At 44.3% G+C, this 21693-nt stretch overlaps 1 protein-coding gene across 2 annotated transcripts in view; it reads right to left on the minus strand.

The window, feature by feature from the left end:
- Positions 1–2649: 2649 nt before the first annotated feature.
- The window catches only part of HERC1 (HECT and RLD domain containing E3 ubiquitin protein ligase family member 1), a 216052-nt gene continuing 197008 nt past the window's right edge, over positions 2650–21693 (minus strand). For both annotated transcript variants that reach the window (XM_065872693.1, XM_065872692.1), the window contains 13 exons: positions 21399–21554; positions 20573–20695; positions 19386–19488; positions 17650–17819; positions 16135–16273; positions 13966–14135; positions 12714–12883; positions 12265–12430; positions 11061–11137; positions 10036–10288; positions 9386–9538; positions 6486–6791; positions 2650–3290 (listed from right to left, as the gene is read on the minus strand). In XM_065872693.1, the coding sequence (XP_065728765.1) occupies positions 3105–3290; positions 6486–6791; positions 9386–9538; positions 10036–10288; positions 11061–11137; positions 12265–12430; positions 12714–12883; positions 13966–14135; positions 16135–16273; positions 17650–17819; positions 19386–19488; positions 20573–20695; positions 21399–21554 (2172 nt within the window). In that variant the 3' untranslated portion in view covers positions 2650–3104. The remainder of the gene's footprint in view (positions 3291–6485; positions 6792–9385; positions 9539–10035; positions 10289–11060; positions 11138–12264; positions 12431–12713; positions 12884–13965; positions 14136–16134; positions 16274–17649; positions 17820–19385; positions 19489–20572; positions 20696–21398; positions 21555–21693) is intronic.

Genomic DNA, 21693 nt, shown 5'->3' on the forward strand with positions numbered 1-21693 from the left:
AGCTCAGGAAGACAGTCGGGAAGCCCGATGCATGTCCAGAGAAGGGCGAGCTGCGGGAGATGGGGGCCTGACCCACAGCCACTTGGAAATGGCTTGGGGATTATCTGTGCCCTCACAGCCTCCATCAGAACACACCACAGACTCTGCCCCGCTCCTGAATGCTAACTCTTTTCACTCTCAGTTGCGGCCAAGGCAGCCAAAGTGAAAGCTAGTGGGAGGCTGCAGAACCTCAGCACTGGGGCAGGACAGTGCCCCCTAGTGGGGGGCTGGCCCCAGTCACCACATCATACTGGCTCGTCGGCTGACCCTCAACGCCAGCAGAGGCTGGGGACACGTGCTCTGAGGTCAGGGGCTCCAGATTGCTCCCTAGGAAGCAGAGCCCGCTGGGGGGTACATTGTGCTCTGAGGCTTGTCTTACAGGGACACACTGGCCTGTTTTGGCACAGGCTGAACGTTTGCAGGGGGCTGACCGAGCCCCCTCAACTCCACCACTGGCGTGCTGACAGGAAGCCAGGACTCGCAGCTCTCGTCTGTAAGTACCTGTGATCCAGCACTTTCCGTCTCCTGACCTCGAACTCTTGGTCTGTAAAGGGAGAGATCGTCTGATGCCTTAGTTCTAGGATTCCTCCAGCTCTGGGATTCAATGCCCAAGACTTGCTTTTTGCTAAAAAGCGAGCTCACCACCTACAGGTTTCATCTCACTGGCAGTGCTGGGCAAAGGCCACGAAGCTGGGAGGCCCAGAAAAAAGCTGCACCTTGAAAGGGCCTTTAAGGAAATCTAAAGGCTAGGGGGTCAGAGTTCTCTTGAGACTTTTTAAGGGTGATAAAAACTGCAAGGATTTGTTAACTGAATGAGTCTAGCAAAGAAAAAAAAAAAAGGCCTAAGCCTCTATGGGGGTTGAAAGTGAACTATGGGGGAAAAAAATAGGGGCACTAGGCTCATTTCAGCTCCTCACATCAGGGACTCACACCTCCTCCTCTCTCCCAGAGCTTCAAAAGTTCAGAGAACGAAGAAAAATGACAGGTTTCCAGCAAAGAAATGGCATCTGTTATACAAGCAAGGTGTCTGTGCAGGTCTTCCTCGCAGAGTTAGGCCTCCTGAGGAGCCACCCGTTAGGCCTGACAGGTGGGGCCTGATCAGCCTGCTGCGGGTGCCCTTTCCCGAGTCCAGAGGGAACTGGGGCAGCAGAGCCCAGAGCCTCATGAAGGTCAAGGCCTTCTTGTGATTTAAAATAGTCTGAGACTGCAGACGTAGCCTTCAGCTGGGCACACCCTCAGCCCAGCCCACCAAGAGGGAAGAGGTACTTGTCACCGGGAGCCAGCCCAGAAGGCCCGAAGAGACCCCTTTTGGCGTTGTCCAGTATCTCAGCAGCACACAGAGGCCGTTCTTCGCTGAGAGAAGTTCCCTCCTGGCCCAGAGGCCCGGACAGTGCCTTCCCACCCCCCAAGTGAGTGCTTCAAGCACAAAGACCTTCACCGCTGCTTCTGACTGAGCTCTCAGATCAAGTATTAAAGGCTCAGAACCCCCTGGGGGTCCCCAGAAGCTGTGGTCTCCTTCTGAGACACAATGCCAGTTGAAGCTTCTTTTCCATAAGACTGAAATGTCTTCATTCTATTATTAGATATACTCACTGGGAAATAGCTATGCACCACATCATCTTAGCCATCTTAGCCAACAAAACCACACCTTCCTTCCCATTTCTTTTCACAAACACACACCTTTCACCTTCCTGGTGGAAAACGAGCGCCTATAAGGCTCTCTGTCTGGCACCTCATTTGAGCAGGCTGTCAGCCTTGACCTTGTCCGTGAAGAACGGTGGAAGTAGCGTGCGGCATGAACTTGTAGTGGATGGAAGAGGGAAGCCACCCAAAGGCCGTGCCCTCTCCCTGTTCCCACTCGCAGCCTTCACAGCCGCTCCCCTTTCTCCCAGGACCACACGCTCATTCTGACATGCCTGAGCAAATGAACACATCACCCAGGGCCTTCTAGGTCTGGGTTTAAGCACCAGGGGTGTGACCCCTTCCCCAGTCCCCTGCACAATTCCCCACCATCATTCAAGGACACCATCATTCAAGGACATAAAAGCCACGCATTAGTTCTCAAATTCATTCACACGTTCACATGGTCACTCATTCATGTATGCTAAGTGCCCACTTGGCTGCCCTTCCAGGGTAGATGACATGCTATTGTAAACTGCCCCGCTCTTTAATTCCATCACTGGATCCGCTGGCTCCTCAAAGGGCGGTGGCGGTGGGCAGTCAGAACTATATCACTTTAGTTAGTTTCCTCCTGGCCTAGTAGAGCTGCATCCCGTACCAGGCATCCTGGGGCTGTTCAAGAAAGGCTCCTATTAGCGTGTTACACTCTAAGCCAGCTACGGAGAAGGAGGAAGCATAGTGCTAAAGGATGGACACAGGGACCCTGTAGTGAGGGAACACAGTGAGAGACCAAGGATGACAGAACCAATAAACACAGGAGCTTTCACCTCAGGGGGCTGCTAGACCCATGTGGCCCTCCGCTCTGTCATTTCCAAGCGAAGCCCAGTGTGAAGGAATGTTTCTGATGAGTCAAAAAGCTGTCGGAGTGAAACTAGTCTGAAAGCTCATTCTCTCTTCATCAAAGCTCCAATAACAAAAGCAGCCCATGCACTGATTCCTGAATTGGCTTTATTTCTCTGCATAAGGAACCCTGCACAGGCAATTCAAATTAAAACAAAATAAATATATGAATATTCATGTAAAACTGTCCTTTCTAATGAACAATTATACACAATGTACAATTTCATGTTCACTGGGTGGGTTTACAAAAATGTACCATTCCCAACTAAAAATGCACCGAAATGGTTCCATGCAAACTTACCAAAAGTGACCACAAATATGGAGGGAAAAACCTGACTTAGAGCACTTTGTCTTTTTTTTGTACAATCACAGAAAAATAAAAACATCTAATTTCTTTGTTACATTTAGAGTAACTAAATGTGGCCACTGTTTATAATGTCGGTTTATGTTCCTAAAACATCTATTAGTTACCATAAAAGTGTATCAGCATTAAGTTGGAAGTGAGCATTATCGAGAAGAAGGAGGGGCGACGGCACCCTGGGTGGTCAGTAGTCAGTGTCGGAGCCCTCAGCGTTGTCCACGTTTCGCGAGAGCATGTAGTTGTCCATGTCGATTGAGCGGCAGTTGTTGATGGCGTAGCGCAGGCGCTCAGCCATGACCAGCTGGCTGGAGTAGGGCGGCAGTCTCAGCTGGAAGAAGCAGGTCTGTGAGGTAGGCAGACTGTCGTAAGGCTGTGGAGAGAGAGACCCAGAGCCATGACTGCAGCACTGGGGTATCATGGGGGGAGCAGGGCTGCTCATCACCACCACCCCCAAAGTCAGGAAAGCACTTCTCCCTGCCTTCAGGTGGGCTCCACGGACATGACTGACTGCACGGCCACCCGGAGAGCAAGCAGAGACTTGGCAGTGGTAGGAAGAGTGCAGGCTCTGGTGTCCTGTGGCCATCTAGCTTTTGGCGAAGATGCTTCTTTCCTCTCCTCACTCCTCCAAAGCCCTCATGTGTGAAATGAGAATGAGCCCTGACTGGCAGGGTTACCTGGTAGAACACACTTCGCACAGTGCCTGCCACAGCGTAGGAGTGCAACAGAGTTTGTTCCCTTTCACCAAGAGGGTGCAAACTTGAAGCTGCTACAGGGGTTCCCCCAACAGAGCCAGTGAAATGGAAGGAACAACTGTAAGGGAGCCACCACACTCCTCCTCCCCTCACCGTCCTCCTAGTGAGCATTCTGCCATCCTTCACCTGCCATGGCCACCAGCACACCGCTCAGATGAGGAAGGAGCAGTTAATGAAATCCCAGCCCAGCCCTTTAACCGATGGTGATGCAGTCGTTTAAAATGATAATTATGAAGATTAGCAGCAAAACAGAAAAGTGCTGGAGATAGACTGTTAGGTGGAAAAAGCAGAATACAAAACTCTAAATGCGTCATGCAAAAATGTATATGCTTGAAGAATTACACAAAGGTGAAAGGTGAAAATGGCTACCAGTAGGAGAGACAGGATTCCTGTCCCTCCCTGCAAACACTGTCCTGCCTTGCAAACACAACTATTTTCCAAACTATCTGTAATGATAATGATTTACATTGTTTTTATAATTTTTTAAAAAATGAGTTTTTAAAAAAGAACCTGTCCTCTCTTTCTCGTTGAACTCCTTGAAACCAGCCCTCCTCCTCCTGAGAACTCGCCATCAGGTGAGTGCATTTCCGAGAGGTGGGAGATGGAGGGCCCAGAAGCTGAGCTGTGCCAGAGCCAGTGATAAACGCAGAAAACCCTCAACCCACAAAGACATTAAAAGGGGAATGTCAACGGGTGGCTCTGATTTGGAAACTAGAGAAATGGTTGAAAAGTCACAAAGCAGAGACCCACAGTGGTCAGTTTTCTGAGGCTAAAACCCCCCAGGCAGGGGATTAATAGTGGATTAACTCCTGGGATGGCAGGGTAGCCCAGGACAGATACAAGGCAAGGCTTTTTTCCAGAGCTGAAGAGAAGCAAACCATTTCCTCCTCCCCATCTTTCTCTGAAGCAACAAAACAGATTTACAACTTACAGTTTCTGGCAAGTCACATTTAAAATTTACAGAAAGACTCTTTTCATAGCCTTTCCCGTGCATGGCCTCTCCAGGAAGCCCAGGAGTGGAGCCCAGGCAGGCAGCCTCAGGAGGCAGCAGGGGAGGGACGGCTTTGACTACGGCAACTTTGAAGGGGTGGTTACAGGAAAAACACCAGAAGGGCAGATACTGAAACCTGATGAAACTGGTAGGATGGGCCCTTGAGTGAGGAGGTCCTACCTTCCTTACTGTTTCCGGAATAAACACCATGGGCCCTGCTCAGGGGACTGCCCAGCTCACGGCGGGTAGAGGAGGAGAAAGAGGGAACACAGACACGTCTAACTTAATGTTGGGTTCGAGGAGTGTACCAAGTGTCCAGGAGATGGATAAGAAGAACTAAGTCTGCCTGGAGGAATAGTCAGGAGGCATAGGAAAGCATCCAGGAGGGCTTTCTGGAGGAGATGACATTGGTATTGGGCTTAAACGGTGAGTAATTGCTTGCCAGGCATAGATGGAAAGGGATGGGAGGAGAACTTACTAAAGCAGTGGGAATAGCCTGCACAAAGGCACAGATATTTAAAAACAGTGTGACCTTGGGAGTTCCCTGGTGTCTTAGTGATTAAGATCCCAGGCTTCCACTGCCACGGCCTGGGTTCAATCCCTGGTTGGGGAACTCAGATCCAGCAAGCCATGTGGTGCGGCCAAAAAAAATCTCCCCAAACAAACAAACAAACAAAAACCCCAAAATATAAAACAGTGTGGTCTGTCAGGAGAAAGGCAAGCAGCCCATGATGGCCAGAACATAATAAGCATCAAGAGGTGATATCAGAAGGCGGGGCAGAGGCCCGACTGTGGAGGTGTTGAAGACTGCTAAGGTGGCTGGCGTTTATCCTGGAGTCAACACAAGGGGCCGCTGAACGGTGTGAAGGGAAAAGAGTGACGTGGTTAGAGAGGTGCTTGAGAAAGATGACTCTGGCAGCAGTGTGCATTTAGGCCTCTAAGCCCTTTTATTCCTAAGCCATCTGTCAAAACAGCAGCTGGGCTGGAGCTCTGCAGCAGGGACCTTTCATCACGCTGCAGGGAAGCTGCACTGCCTGCTCCGTGATGCACGCCACGCACGTAGCCACAGAGCACGTTACTGCTGCTCCCTGTGTCTTCACGTTCCTTCTGGAGCATGTGCACCAGTTAATGGTTAGTATCTTCATGAAAACAAACAAGACCGTGTCCCAGTGCAGAAGTCACACAATGAAAAGGCATAGGAAATATGAGGCAGAGGCAACATGATGACACTTCTGCCAAGCTTAGCTTTCATTCAGGAAGTTACTGGAAGATTCAGTGAAGGTTGTTGGTTGTAGTGTGCTTTCTACATCCATTTAGGACTTTTTAAAAAAAAAATAATTTATTTAATTTTAATTTTATGTATTTATTTATGGCTGTGTTGGGTCTTCGTTTCTGTGCAAGGCCTTTCTCTAGTTGTGGCAAGCGGGGACCACTCTTCATCACGGTGCACGGGCCTCTCACTATCGCGGCCTCTCTTGTTGCGGAGCACAGGCTCCAGACGCGCAGGCTCAGTAATTGTGGCTCACGGGCCTAGTTGCTCCGCGGCATGTGGGATCTTCCCAGACCAGGGCTCGAACCCGTGTCCCCTGCATTGGCAGGCAGATTCTCAACCACTGCGCCACCAGGGAAGCCCCATTTAGGACTTTTTAAAATTGAAGTTATGTGATGTTTCTAAACAAGTTTTTGTGCTTGATTTTTTAAAAAAGTCTGGAAATTCCAAGCATTAATCCTGAATTGGCAGGCCTACTTGAAGCCGAACATGCAAGCATCAAGGAAGCAATAAAGGCACACATTACCAAGGAAGAAAAAATATCTTACTTACTCTATCAACCTTCATGATCTGAAATCTCTGAGAAATATCAGCAGTGTTGGCTGGTAGTCGAGATCTTCCAGACACAAACCTCATGAAAAGCACCCGCTCCTCATTGGAGAACTCCTCCAGCGTGTGCCAGAACCACTGTACCAGCTGATGCTGCTCGTCCACCTCCCGGTACCGCACCACTTTCTTCAAGACTTCTACAGAGATCTCGGGCATCCCGCACACCATCTGCTCCAGCTGCTTTGCTGTGAGGAGGGACAGCAGCGGCACAGGGACGATCCAGGACATCCCTTCTCGGACCGCAGCCACCTGCTCCCAGGAGAGGTTGTTCATTCAATGTGTGCGCATAGACTGGGCACCCATGGTGGACCCAACTGGGCTGGGCACCTCGTGCGTGCTCATCTTCTCCCAGGCCCTCTACTTGTCCCTCAGAACTGGCATGACTGCACACGGCCCAACCTCCTTGTCTCTGACCCTATGTTAGAACTTCTCCCTGCCTGTAGGACTCATACACTCCTTCCTGTCCCAGTTCAAGTCAATCCAGGAGCCCACCTTCCCTGCCCCACAAAATCCCCGCCCACTGGGGCCTTCCCTCATGCCAACCACACTCCTAATCACACACGGCCATGGGCTGTTAAACTGTGCTATGTGGGATACTTTGTCTTCTCAGGAGGGTAAGAAGCTCTTGGAGGATGTGTCTAGAGCGTCTACTGTTTTTGTAATTTATATTTTCTTTTGAAAACAGTTCTATCCTTTTTGTAAAAATCACTTGTGCTGATTGTAAAAGAAAAAGAAAAGTACAAAGAAGAAAGTAAAACTGAGATATCCTTTTGTAGGAAGGCCGCAAAAAGGACAGAAAAATTGATCAGGAGATGGGTTCTGTATCCCAGCTCCACCACTTCTTTTACTTTAATTTTCTGATCTGAAAAATAAGGTAAATAATTGCTGCTCCCATGATTGTGACAGGTATTTTAAATGAGTCTGTGTGACTGGGCAGTTAGCCCCTGTTAGCACAGTGCAGAGAACAGGTCAGTCAGGGAATGCCGAAGGGGTGCTGCCAGAGGCTGCCACACAGTCTGTTTGGCAAAACCCCTCCAAGGCTGTGCAGTAGTGCGTACTCTACACACAGACCCATCACTGTTCCAGGTTTCTTTCATAAATAACTTCTCCACTCTTGGCCAATTCAAAACCATCTACCACAAACAAGACCAAACCAGAGAACCTGAACAGGAGCCACACCTCGAGGAAGGCCCTGGAGTTATGATTGTACCAGGTTGTCATGCCCAGGGCTAAGGAACGGAGTGGCAGTGAGGGCAGTCTCTACTGATAGTAAAGGGAACACCCCAGCCAAAGTCTGCCAAAAAACAAGCTGTTTGCCTGGAAGGATAAAAACCAAAAGCTGTCTGGAAAAAAAAAAGGCTGAGGTACAGGGATGGCTGCTTGGGTTGGGGACAACTGGGGACAGCTATGGGAAGAAAACAGGGTTCTAAGAGACAAGGAGGAAGTGAAAAGAGGAAGATGGCCTTGTTACCCAGAAAGCAACAAAGCCAGGGCAGAGCACAGCTGATGGACAGCAGGTCAATCTGACCTTCATAGGAAAGGTCAGCACAAGAGCCTGGACACCACGGTTAAACCTGGTTTGCGATCCTGGCTTTGCCTTGGGCACATCACTTCACTTCTCTGGACTCCATGCATTCATTTGTGAAATGGTGATAGTAATTTCTCTCTCTCAGAGTAACTATGTGAAAAGCCACACATGCGGGTGCCTGGTACCACATCTGGCATGCAGAAAGTGATCAGGAAATTTTGGGTCAGTTATTCAGTCTGTAAGGAGTAAACATATTCAAGAACTAGAGACAAACCCTAAGCCCTGGCTGTGTAAACAACATTGCTGACAGGATCCACCCTTACTAAGCTAAAGGGTATAGTTTTCTGACTGGACTTGGCCCAAAGTCAGAGTCAAAGAAGGAACCAGGAGTGAAGGGTGTAGAATATATACACTTCAAATTACTACACAGCCTCAGAGCCTGCATCTAGCTCCTGAGAAGAACCCAACATATTCTGCAAATAAGGTATTACTGAAGTGGCTATGAAGGATTGTATAACCAAAACCACCACTTTTGGACACAATATTCATTTCTGTGGTCACTCGCCATACTCCCATCATTTATTAAATGCTTACTACATATCAGCATAGAACAAGGCTATATAAGTTATATATATGAAATACATTTTTCATTCAATGTCTCACACACTAACTGAAGAAAAAAGACCCAAACTCTGCAGCCTAATTCTTAGACCACAACACAGAAGTATGTGATATCTTGAGGAATTTCTAGGTAACAAGAAAGATATGTACAGACCTGGAGGCAAGTCTGTCCAGAGAGGAGATGCATTCTCAGCTGGGGCTTGAAGGACTGCAGCAGGTGGGGGAAAGAAGCACTCACATGGGATTGCAAGGCCAGTGTTTATGGGCTCATTCACATGGACCTCGACTGACCAAGCTGGAGTGGGACACTGGGTTGGGGGGCAGTAAGAAATGAAGACAAACAGGACAGAGGAAGAGTGAGAGTGAGAAGGCAGGCTCTGAAGGCCTGGGGGAGGGCTTGGCCTCAATCCTACCAGTGACCAATTCAGGGCTCACCTAAGGCCTTGAGTGAGGCGACAGCAGGCCCTGAGACTACGCCTGAAAAATCTCTGAAAAGGGACTGAAATATAGGTTGGCCAAAAAGTCTTCCATAACATCATATGGAAAAACCCGAACGAACTTTTTGGCCAACCCAACAGATACTGATTAATCAACACAGTGAATTCATATGCCAAAATTCAGTAAAAACCAGACAGCTCCTGCTTGGAGACAAATGCAAACATTCATATGCACCTCCCAAAATGTTTCATCTCACCTGTCGGTCCATTTCATGAAGTCGATATTCAATGGCCCTCTCCACATACTCCTTCCTATTAGAAAACGTGAGTGGGATACTATTTCCACCAGGGATTATAGGAACCATTTTGCCATCGGCGCTCTGGCCAACAAAAGAATCAAGAGGAATCATCTGAGAATAGAAGAAAAAAGAATTTTTACTCCATGGTAGAAATGACCACAAAAAGTATGTTACACACAAATACAGAAAAACATTAACAATATCAAAAATTTTAAGGATGAAAACAAGGCAACTGAGATAACTGATCAGGCTGCTTGATCCGCAGAGAGCGCTGACTCATCTGATTGTAATTAAAAATGAGGTTGCATCTCTCTGCCTCCAAATCAGTTTTGATGAACTCTGGTCATCCCAGGCCTCCCTCTCCACCTGGGTTCTCTCTGTCCTTCACTCTAGCAGGCAGAGAATGGATTAAAGGGGAAGGAGCAGAAGCTGGGTGCTGGAGCTGACTCTCTTAGCAGTTATTTAAACTGCTGGTTTGAGCTGCTAAGCGCAGCAATGGCATATGGCATGGGTCAGCCAGACAGCAAATGGAAGGCCATACCTGAGCTTTACACAGAAAAATTCTAGTCAACACCAACAGAAACATGAACCAGCCAGGATTTATTTACCTCATGGAAACTCTCCTCGGTAATCCCACTGTCTTCAATGTGAAGAATGCTGTTGAGAGTCTGCACGTAGAGCAGATCCACCTCCTCCAGGTCTTCCAGGGTGAGTGGGACGCAGCACAGCTGCTTCCACACCAGAGGGGCTAAGTGGAGGTCCAGAGGCTTCTTTGTGCGAATGGCAACCCCCATTAAAATTCCCAAGAACTTAAACTGCATTAAGTGTTCATCGAGGCAGGCAGAAGGGTTAAAAAGGAACCTGCAGAATTAAAGGAACTATTTCAAACAAGGTTGTCCTCATTTTTATCAGAAATAAGTTATCAAACGGCTATAGCATTAGTCTAGACCTGTGCTGTCCAATATGACAGTCATTAGCCGCATGTGGCTATTTAAATTAATTAAATAAAATCTAAAATTCAGCTCCTATAACCACATTTCAGGCGCTCAGTAGCCACATATGGCCTATCGCTATTGTTCTGGACAGCACAGGGACCATATTTTGAATTATTTTTAGAAGAACCGTAAGAGGGTAAGTGAATGATCTATTAGTCTTTAAGCTACCTGCTCAAGGGTGCCCTATTTCCTAAAATCATTTCATTTATCATTTACAAGTCCATGAAGCAGGATCCAAGATTCAAACTTCGACAAATAAAGGAATAATACATAATTGCACATACTAACTGCTGTGATTGGATAGCATATCAAAGGTTTTCAATGAGTTTTAATTCGTTGAGGGAAGGCCATGTAGGCCTTCAGAAACACAAAAGAAGTCTGGTTTCAATATCAAGTCTGCACTTCCTCTAACCCTCTATATTATCATTGAGTTGATCTCATAATAAATAACAAGTCATGATGTTAAGTGTCTTTCCTATGTGTGAAAAGAGAACAGTAGCAGTTCCTACTCCTTATCATGAGGATTCAATGGGATAATCCATGTAAAACACTTAGTACAGTGCCTGGCATATAGTAAGCACTCAATAAATTTGAGCTATTATTACAGACATTCAATAACACTTGCTGACTGCCCTTACCTGTCCCTATTGTAACCCACTTCTGCGGTAGCATTGGGAGAGGGTATAAGAAGGTCAACAATACCAGTTTCAAGTTCCTGTAGAAGAAAGAAAAACAATTTCTTAGAAATGACAATCAAATGCATCAAGAAAACGAAACAATTAACATTAAAAATCATACTGAAAAGAGAATATTGAGGAATTTACAATGCTATATGACAACCAGCCATCTCTATAATTATTTTTGTGGTTGTAATTTAAAATGAATTTAGGAGACTCCCCCATGTGCAGAACTAAGATGAAAAAGTCAATCCAGGGCACGAGTTGGGGTATCTGTGAGCAGGGTACAGTGATATTCAAATAAACTTAGTAAATGATAGCCAAGTATTATTTTAGTTACAGGATTTATCAGAAAAATCCTGATACTAGGCAAAGCTGGAAGGGTCAGAGCTGATCTGGAAGCAAAGCTGCCACTGTAGATCTTAAAATATGAACTGGTTCAAACTCTTTTTAATTAATTAATTAATTAATTTTTGGCCGCCATGGGCCTTCGTTGCTGTGCATAGTCTTCTTATTGTGTGGCTTCTCTTGTTGCGGAGTACGGGCTCTAGGCATGCAGGCTTCAGTAGTTGCAGCACGTGGGCTCAGTAGTTGCGGCACGCAGGCCCTAGAGAACACAGGCTTCAGCAGCTGCAGCACGTGGGCTCAGTAGTTGTGGCTCGCGGGCCCTAGAGTGCAGGCTCAGTAGTTGTGGTGCATGGGCTTAGTTGCTCCATGGCATGTGGGATCTTCCCAGACCAGGGCTTGAACCCATGTCCCCTGCATTGGCAGGCAGATTCTTAACCAGTGCGCCACCAGGGAAGCCCTGGTTCAAAATCTTAAGACTTTGAAATAAATGGGAGCGCATGGGTGGTCCTGGATTTGTCTGTTACATAAGTGTAAATATGTGTCATTGTTTCCTCTGCCAGTGTTACACAGCACAACAGATGGTGAGTCATTGGTAGATGGCGAAGCACTGGCACTTACTCAGTAAGGTATCTTCACAAAGCATTTCACAAACCTTTGCGGTAATTCGCCTATACATCATTAACAGCATAACTTTATGTAAGGATTACAAATGCATCCTTGCTTACATTTATAAAAACATGCCAGAGTAATCACTGGAAACAGTAAAACAGCCACCACCTGAGTGGACAACTCAGCAGGGGACACTGCATGAATATACCTGGCACATCTCTGTGATCGTGTCATCGAACACTCCTCCAGCATCATCAGCCCCTTCTCCAACCAGCTTAACTTTCCAGGCTCGGGATGGCAGACGGAGGTCTGATGCATTCAGTTTAACTACTTGTCTTGCTATTTGAACAAAGATGGGTTTACACTTCCTTCCTCTTTAAAATAAAGGGAAAACATAATGAAATACAATGCTCTCAAATCACCACAAAAGTCACTTGAAGATATTTTCCCACCAGTGAATGAAAAGGCCAGCTTAACAACAGCCAAACACTGTGCTAGGCCCACTGTAACCACACTGGGTACTGATGTAAAATACTATTACTATCCTACTTTACAAATGAGGAAGCTAAGGCTTCCTCACAGAGATCAGTTAGTAGTAAGTCCATCTCACAAAATGCTAGTTAATGAAACATATACACGTATACATAATATGCTAACCTGGTTGATATCCTCTTTACAGTAATTTGAGGTCCATAGTTTTTGCCTTGAACCATGGTTTTTCCTATAGAGCGCACCATTGGGAGGGTGTAGACTCTTGGGGCTAACAAAGGTCGGAGCTGTCCCTGCACAATGCCCCATGTTCCAGCATTATAATGAGATGTACTATTCTGTAACAGAAAGTAAGCTTAGCAGAAATGGTACAGTCTAAGGCTTAAAAGAAATAACACATCTCACTTTTACAAATGCACTTCAAAAGCATAAATCTGGGTATTAGCCATTATTAGCAACTTTATCAAAATATTTTTTCTGGTAAAGTATGATTATTATTTTTAAAAACTTATAAGATACAGAAAAGGACACACACACAAGCACACAAATAAAATCATCCATAATCCTATCATATGGAGATGGCCCCATTAACGCCTTCATCTATTTACTTCCAGTCTCCTTCCTTTTCACATTTTCGAGACCATACTATTTATTCAATTTTCCACTGCTTTTCTCACCTCACTTTATACCATACACATTTCTCTCACTAATTACAACAGGTTGCTAACACTCTTGTTTAGTGCTGCACAGTATTCTGTTGCCTGGTTGATTATCTATTTCTAACAATGATTTCTCAAACCTCTCATATGCCGTGACTAGTTACCCAAAGGATTTTTGACTAACAGTTTTACAAACTAACACACATTTTGGCAGGCATGCCTACACATTAAACAAACAAACAAACATAGCCAGCTTGCTTTCTTCCTAAATTATCAGACTGTTCTACAAAGACAATCAAATCAGCCAAATTTACTTTCTCTCCCCCACCTATCCCTCCACAAGGTATGCTCATTTGTAAGCTCATTTGTAAGGAGAGCAAGAAGTCTCCAAAATTTCTCAGACTCACTTACATAAGCACCTTGACTGTGGTGCTAACACCTTTGTGTGCTTAAGCTTTAAAATCATATTCTGGAGTTCGTAGAAAATACACGCTTAGCTTTTAGCCATTCATACTTCCTTGAACTTTGGACAAACCGAAACACAGAAGGAAGACCACTGTGTGTTCAACAGCATGATAACCTATATCTGGACTGTCCTTAACCCAGCAATAAAAGGGGAACAGAATTGGTGCCTTTTCTACATCTCTTGGGGGCTGAGAGTAAAAAGCATTAGCTACGCAAGAATTTTCCAAAGGCTGAGAAAGAGGCCCTGGGACCTGGTAAGCACATCACAGGCACTGCTTTCCAAGCCACCATTTTACCTGATTGTTGGGGCTGAGGTTCAGTAGCCTCCAGGATGAGTACATGAGGTCAGAGAAGTGGTAAAGCAGCCGGAGCCTGGCCCTCGCGGTGTGAATGCTCACCTCCCTCAGCGCCCCATACTGGGGGGGCACTGCATCGGGCAGGCCCAGCTGCAGAGGCACTGACACACCTGCCCAGAACACAAATGCACACTTGTAAAGGAAAATGCATTGTTTTCATCATGTTTAGTGTTTTGAAAAATTTCAAACACACATGGAAGTTGCAAGTATATAATGAACACCCATTCCCACCACTTAAATACTAAACTTAATATTTTGCTATATATGCTTTATCACTTATTTATCAATTCCCCTATTCACCATCCATTCATCTTAATTTTTTGATGCACCTTTTGATGCACCTGTGTTGGTTTGTAAAACATCTTTTTAATTTATCATTATGGAAACTTGCTTTTTTTTTCTCCTTTAATTTAGTTACCCATTTAACTATGGGACTTAAAACAGTTCCTGCACAAAAAAACTCCAAACAATAAAACCCAAATTCATTCTTTCATATTCAACAATTGTCATCTTCATAATAACACAAGGTGTGGGCCAGGACCAGGTAGGCAGTTCTGGAAAATGGAAATGGGCAACTCAGCAGAGCCACCTCCCATACTTACTAGGGATCTGACAGAAAGTGACCATGACAGAATGAAAGATATCAGTAGATGATTCAGAAAGGCTTTATACTGCAAGGATAAGAGCTCTGCAGAGCAAAAACTACAAGGACTGTATCCATGGTTATCATCTTATAGAAACACACAAAAGATTAAGAATAAGATACTCAACTTATTTGAGTTTCCTGCAAATAAAGATTTGTACAGTTCAATTCTCAGAGGTATTTTCCTACTATTAGTTAAAGCTAACATTTATTGAGTACTTTTATGTGCCTGGCACTGTTCTAAGAGCTTCACATGAATTGATTCATTTACTCCTACAGTTCTTTACAATAGGTGCTATTACCCTTGCTTTGCAGACAAAGAAACTGAGCCTCAGGGTCACTCATCTCCTAAGTGGAGGAGCCAGGATTGAACCCGAGCAATGTGGTTCCTGAGTCTGAACCTTCAGCCACCATGCTGTATGGTCTCTGTCCTGAAGTGGAAGGGAAATCCCACTGGAAGCTAAAGAGGCCCCTGAGTACCTGAAATTGTCAGTGGGCCGGCAGCACTGCTCATTCTGGGCTCTGTTAACCAGAAACCATCTCTTGCTTGTTTGCAATCTACTTGGCAGTCCTACCTTGCTCTCTCAGGGTATGTAAGAGAAAACAATCTCTATGGGAAGTCTTTCCCAAGGACCTGTGGCTAAAAGTAGAGGGCTTCACAAAAAGGGATGAGAATACGGAGCTCTCAGGCACAAGGTCACTTCAGGGAAGTTTTAGTGCCTCAGAGACCAGAGGATGGTTTTAGAAAGGACTTGAGGGCCTGGGAAAGAAATAGACCAAATATGAAGAAATGCATAAGGATAAGTATCATACTTAAGGCAATGGTTACATTTGTGGGGAACAAAAGATGGATCCGATCAGGGAGCGTACACAGTAGGGTGTTAGGTACACAAATATGCATTTTATTTTCTTTATATCTTTTTGTAGACCTATGAGGATTTCGTAATAAATTAAAAGCAAAACATACAAAAGGTAGAAACAGCCCATCAGTCCTGCTATATACACGGGAGTAAAATGGCAACAATTTTTTTTTGTTTTTCTGCTGTGCCAATGTATAGACAACATCATGTTTCAAATGGCTGACTAGGGTGAAGAATCTGACAAGTGGTCTCTGGGCTTTTCATCTTTATTCCTTAGCAGCATGGCTTAGAAAGCTACAGTTCATCACTACTATATATAAAAAATACTTTATTGCTATTCCAAAATTATAAATTTTGCTTGCCTAAGTGATACATTTTCTTCTTTTGGGGAGCAGAGAGGGACTGCTATGTAATGAAGTCTGCAGGAGAATCGCCTGCTCTGAAAGTATTTGCAGTACTGTAGTACAAAGAGTGCTTTGGTTGTGTGGGGGAAGGTTTGATGGTTTCAGAATGGTGCCTGGATGCAGTGTGAAGCTGGCAAGCAAACAGTGCAGCTGGGGAGTGCTGAAAGAGAGGCTGCAGGAGCAGGGATATGTCATCCCTCACCTGGTGCTCTTGGTGGGACAGGTGGCGCTGTCCATGCAGCACTGTGGCAGCGACCGGCCGAGATCTGCCGAATGTTTTTCCCTTGCAGAACTGTTACCAGGGTTGGTTCTCGAACGTGGTTGGTGTGGCCTAAGCCAAGCTGGAAATAAATTACAAATACACAGAGATTCAATTAGAAAGAGGAAGAGAGGAAGTCAAGATGATAAAATTTGTCTTGGATGGTAGCAGATATAAATAAGTTACTATCTGTACCAAGCAATGGCATCAAAATAATGAAATTAATTCTGATTTTCTCTATCAGAATGATCCTCATAGTTTATACTGTCTCCTAAAAACTAAGCTGTAACAAGGTCATTCCAAATCTAGCAGACGAGTCTTAATGACTGAAAACATCTTTGAACTCCACTTCTAGAGAGGAAATAAATTCTTGGCAAGTTAAAAAAAAAAACAAAACAGAATGATCTATAGAGCTTTTACTTAGAACACACTGATTTCTTGACTTTTAACATGGACTTCCTGTGTAACAGTAAATAAACAATTATAAAAACATACATAGAAGCAGATTCTCAACTCCGGATCTCTGTCCTTGGGGTCCGACTAGGACACCCAGTGTTTCAGTGGCTGAGCATCTCAACATCATCAGGCAGGATCATGTCAAGGCCCTGCCAGGGACCTTCCAAAGGTCTCTCAACAGCAACTCTCTTCTCATTAAGATAATGTGCAACCACACTGTTGAGCAGTTTCCCCATCTGTTAATATAGTGACGAGGACACCACAGAGCTACTGTGAATAATACTGGACCTTGAACTTGAGGGTCGCTGGCTCTAGGGGCAGCTAGACGTAGAGAGGATTTACAGAGGAAGGAGATGTTGTTCGCATGTGGAGCTGAAAGCCACTGTAGTAGCAGGTATCTCAGACCTGCCCCACCAAAGTGTGTCCCTTCTCCACATACAGGATAGGCTGAACACATCAACCTCTTGAGTCTTTTCTCAACCTCTTACAGGCTCAGTTTACTACTCTACGTAATGGGAGTGACAAGACTTCCTGAACAAACACAAACATACTTTGTATACTGTCATATTATAAAATATAGAAGTATTGTTTCATCCTTTCCATTTTCCAGATCAACTGATGCTCCTAGTACCTAACCTCTTTTATTACTGTAGTGAAAATGATGATTAATCGTGATAGTAGCAAATACTGAATACTTATAAAGTGCTGTTTACTATGTGCTAGGCACTTCTCAGTGTGTGTAGACACATATATATTCAGCGAATCCCCTTAACCACTTTACTGTACTGCCAGACTTTTTTTAAACCATGATATAACACTTACTAGACCATCATCAAGAGACAGAGAGGCACAACTGGACTCCAGATAATCAGCCCCATAGCAAAGTGACGTGCTTGAGGTCTTGTGTAGATATTCCGAGTTTCTAGCTTATCCCTTTGCCAAATGAAGAATGTTGTCAGATTTCTAGAACATGACAGAGCAGCAAGCGAGATAAATATGTACCTGCCCCTCTGAATTGCTCCCCCAGGCATACACATCTCCAGTTGATGCCAAAGCAAGTGTGTGTTCAGCTCCAACGGCCACATCTTCGATGACCACTCCAGCCAGGACAGGGATTTGCTGTGGTCGATTGTGATTGCGAGCACGCCCTTCTGGCAAGCCTATCAAACGATCTGAAAAAATAGCAAGAGGACATTTATGGATGGCACACCACAGTCCTTTTACATTTCCTGATGAGTCATTTAATGTCTACGGTGGTATGGCAATGACATACATAACTCACTGGGGCAAAAGCTGCTTTGCCAGTAAGGTATACTGGATTCTGAGCGAATAAAGTTTAAGACTGTTTCTTTGCAAAATGCCACGATCTCCTTTTTCATAAAAATAAATAAAATTTAATTTAAAATTTGCAGCTTATTTCAAACCAAGAGGCACCTCTAGCATCCTCATACTTGAGAGGACTGGCACGTAATTCACAGAGGCCCTAAAGTTCTTGCATTCTAAGAAAAGGCATCATGCAACCTGTCCTGTCCTCAAATTTCCAGCCAACTTCTCCCCTTCTCTTTGCTGCCAAACTTCTACGAAGTGCAGGCCAGTCCCTGTTGCTTCACATGCTGTAGGCCTGTTTGGCTTGGCCACCTTCTGCAGCCTAACTTGCATTCTCACCACTGCACTGAAACTGTGCTCTCAAAAGCCACGAATAGCCCTAACTGCCTACACTGCAGCAACCTCTTCTCCAGCTCTAGCCTGTGGAGCTCCACTTTACCTTCTGATAATGTGGCCTCAGCTCCTTCTGCCCCTCAGAGACTCTGCACTGTCCTGGCTCCCCAACTACCTCTCTCTCCACTCCCTTCAAAGCCAGCTCTCCCATGTTCACCTGCCCTTTACTCACATTCCCTAGAGTTTTACCCTCCACTTTTTTCATGCCATATTCTCTCCCTGGGTTTCTTAGAGCTTATTAATATGGCTTTAACTACACCATTAGGAATTATGCAAACCTACATCTCCATAAACAATCTCCCTGGAGTTCCAGATCCAAATCCCCAGTAACTTGCTAGACTTCTCCATACATGTAGTCTAGAGTATATGGCCCCAGTTCAATATGACTAAAACTAAGCTCCTTATCTCTTTCACCAGAACCAACTTCCCTGGCCTCAGCAGCGTCCATGTTCTTCCAAGACTAGAAACTTCAATCACAGCTCACTTCTTCCCCGCTCTTCCTGACACATTCTTCGGTCACTACAACTTGCAAAGAAGTTCCATTTACAAAGCTGAATATATTGCCAGGGAATCCCACTGTGGATGCTTAGATTTTGAACTTACTCAAGATTTGAATCCCAAATGCCTGTGAATTCCTAAGACCTGGACCCCCAGTCCCTGCAAGGGCTGGGAAATGAGGCAGGATCCAGAGGAGCTCTGGTGGTCAAGGCAGTGTTTGTGGTAGCATGGCAGAGGCAGCAGAGAGGAGGAAGGGAAGCGCTTTGCCAGGAACTCTTCTGGCAAGAATGAAGGCTCTGGCATGAGGGGCCATCAATGGGGAGGAGAGTTTGTCCTTACAACAAATATCATGAAAGTGGAGCAGAAAAGTCGCTAGTGAATGAAGGTTGTGTGGCCAATCATCACCCAGAATGAAAAATGACTCAGTTTAAGCACTTTCTATACGGCTGGAAGGCAAATGTTTCTGTAATACATGTGTGCACAAAATAAGCAATATAATTAATGCCTGGAAAATGCCCTACCTTGACCAAAGGTATACACATGACCATCTTTGGTCAATGCAACAGAAAACTGGGTTCCACACGCAACCTTTTTTATTCCAATTCCACAAAGGACATCAACTTTCTGCAAAATAAAAGCGTAAGGCATATAATTTAAAAAGGAAAATAAAAACACTCGAATTTGCCTACTGGCATGTATAAACTCAAGGATTATCTTCCAATAAAAATACTAATAGTCACTTACTTGTTTTCAGCTATATCCACACTCCTACATGTTATTTTCTCATACTGCTCTGCAAACTACCTGAATTTGGGCGAATAGTGTAGGGGGTAGGGGACGTTTAACTAAAATCCCCAGGACCCCATGTGAAGTGGAAACATTCCTCTGGGCAACGGAAACCAAAGAGAGTCTATGGCTGTTTAAAGAACACCATAAGACCATGTAAAGCCGTGGTCTGCTCCCAGTTAGATCTTTTCTGCTTTCAGAGGTGACAATAACTGCTTTATATGTTCTCCAGAGAGGATTTCCTTCCTTTTTGTATCCCTAGCTGAATATTCACCAGTCTAGCTATCAAGATGTCACAGACTATATACGATAGTGAATCTGGAGTTGAATATAAATTGAATACTTGTAAATCATGCTGCTTCTTAAACGTGTTAGAAAAATCCACATAAAAAGGATTGCACAGGAGGTCTTCTGAAGAGCCAAGAAACCTTCTATAATGTGAATAAAGCCCCTAAATCATCTGTTTATGGACTTGGATTTCCTATTACTTTTTAAATGCACATATATAATTCAGTGGTAATAATAAGCTGAAATGGCAGTCACAAGCAGAGAGTTACAAAACATTGTTCATGGTTCCCTCCATAAGACACCCTGGAGATACGTTTATACTTATTTCTTCTCTACATGGGAGGTAGTCCTACACTACTCAGCCCATGACAAAGACAGATGCTTGTCCTTGCAGCATTTTTATATCCAGTTTAGTAATTAATGCTTATTAATTACTTATTTTAATTAATTTATTTTAAATTACTTATTTAAAATAAGATCTGGAATGCTGGAAATTTAAGAATAAGCAAAAGAAGCTTCTAAATTTCATTATGAATTACCAAAAATGTTAAAGGTAAATTACTTCCAGCTAAAAAGAGGTACTGACAGAAGAAAACCATGTTGTCTGAATCTCTAGATTAAAGCCAATACTGACCTGAGGTGAAGATTTTGCAGTGGAATTTCCTAAGCCGAGTTTTCCATAGTCCCCATCTCCAAAAGCCCACACCATGGAGCCATCTGCTGACACTGCCAAAGTATGGTTTAAGCCACAAGCCACCTGGAGAAATAAAAGGGTGGTAAGGCAAATCACAATACCTAAAACACCCATTTCTGGGACACTCTGTCTTGACTTCAGTGAAAAACCTGGCTGTGTTTCCAAAGATTTTTTATTGGTTTCAGGGCCTTACATATGTTAACCAAAATGTGTCATGAAGAAAAAAATTCCTAATGTCCACAAACAAAAAACAACCTTTTTCAAAGTAAAATCCTTCAAATATCTGTGGCTAACTCTGAATCAGAGCGCACAAAAGATAGGAAAAAGTACATAGGATTAAAAAATACTCATTCACACCAGAGACAGTCTAAGGAATGATAAAAGATAAAAATAGTAAAAGATAAAAATATTTTATCTCATCTTCTTGTTAAGAGAGAGTCTCAAAATGTACAGGTCAGGAACAATTATTACTTAAGAGCAGCAGCTACCAATGATGCTGCAGTTCAGCCATCTACTTCCAGGATACTGAAGAGGAGTTACTATATTGCTTAAAGCTTTCATATCAAGTGGTATTATGAAGAGGATTTAAAAATATTCACATCCCGAATTAAGACTTCCATTTATTTATCAATTAGGCCAAACAAAATGTATATCAGGTTAAGTACGAGTGGTGATTCTAGTTTTCCTGAAAGGACAATGTCTAGGTGCACATAGCGGAAACAAGAAACTGTGATCATATAGAACGTATTATTGATTTATTCCATGCCTGTCCAATCTGATACCCCTCCAGTGCAGTTACTCTCTCTGGAAGTTTTTTGTTCGAAGTGTTTCCAAGACCCAGACGACCGTAGTCACCATTCCCAAAGGTAAACAGTTTGCCATCTGATGTTACCACTGCTGAATGTTTGAAGCCACAAGACATCTACGAATAGAACAAACAAGAACAAAAATTTTAACAAGAGGGCATACTAAGAAAGAAATCAGTCCTTTTTGGTTATTAATACAGTAATAATCTTTAAGTAAACTTCACTGAAAACTCAGGATCTTCAAGACCAGTATGT

This window comes from Phocoena phocoena, chromosome 2, assembly GCF_963924675.1.
Source record: "Phocoena phocoena chromosome 2, mPhoPho1.1, whole genome shotgun sequence".
Taxonomy (NCBI): Eukaryota; Metazoa; Chordata; class Mammalia; order Artiodactyla; family Phocoenidae; genus Phocoena; species Phocoena phocoena.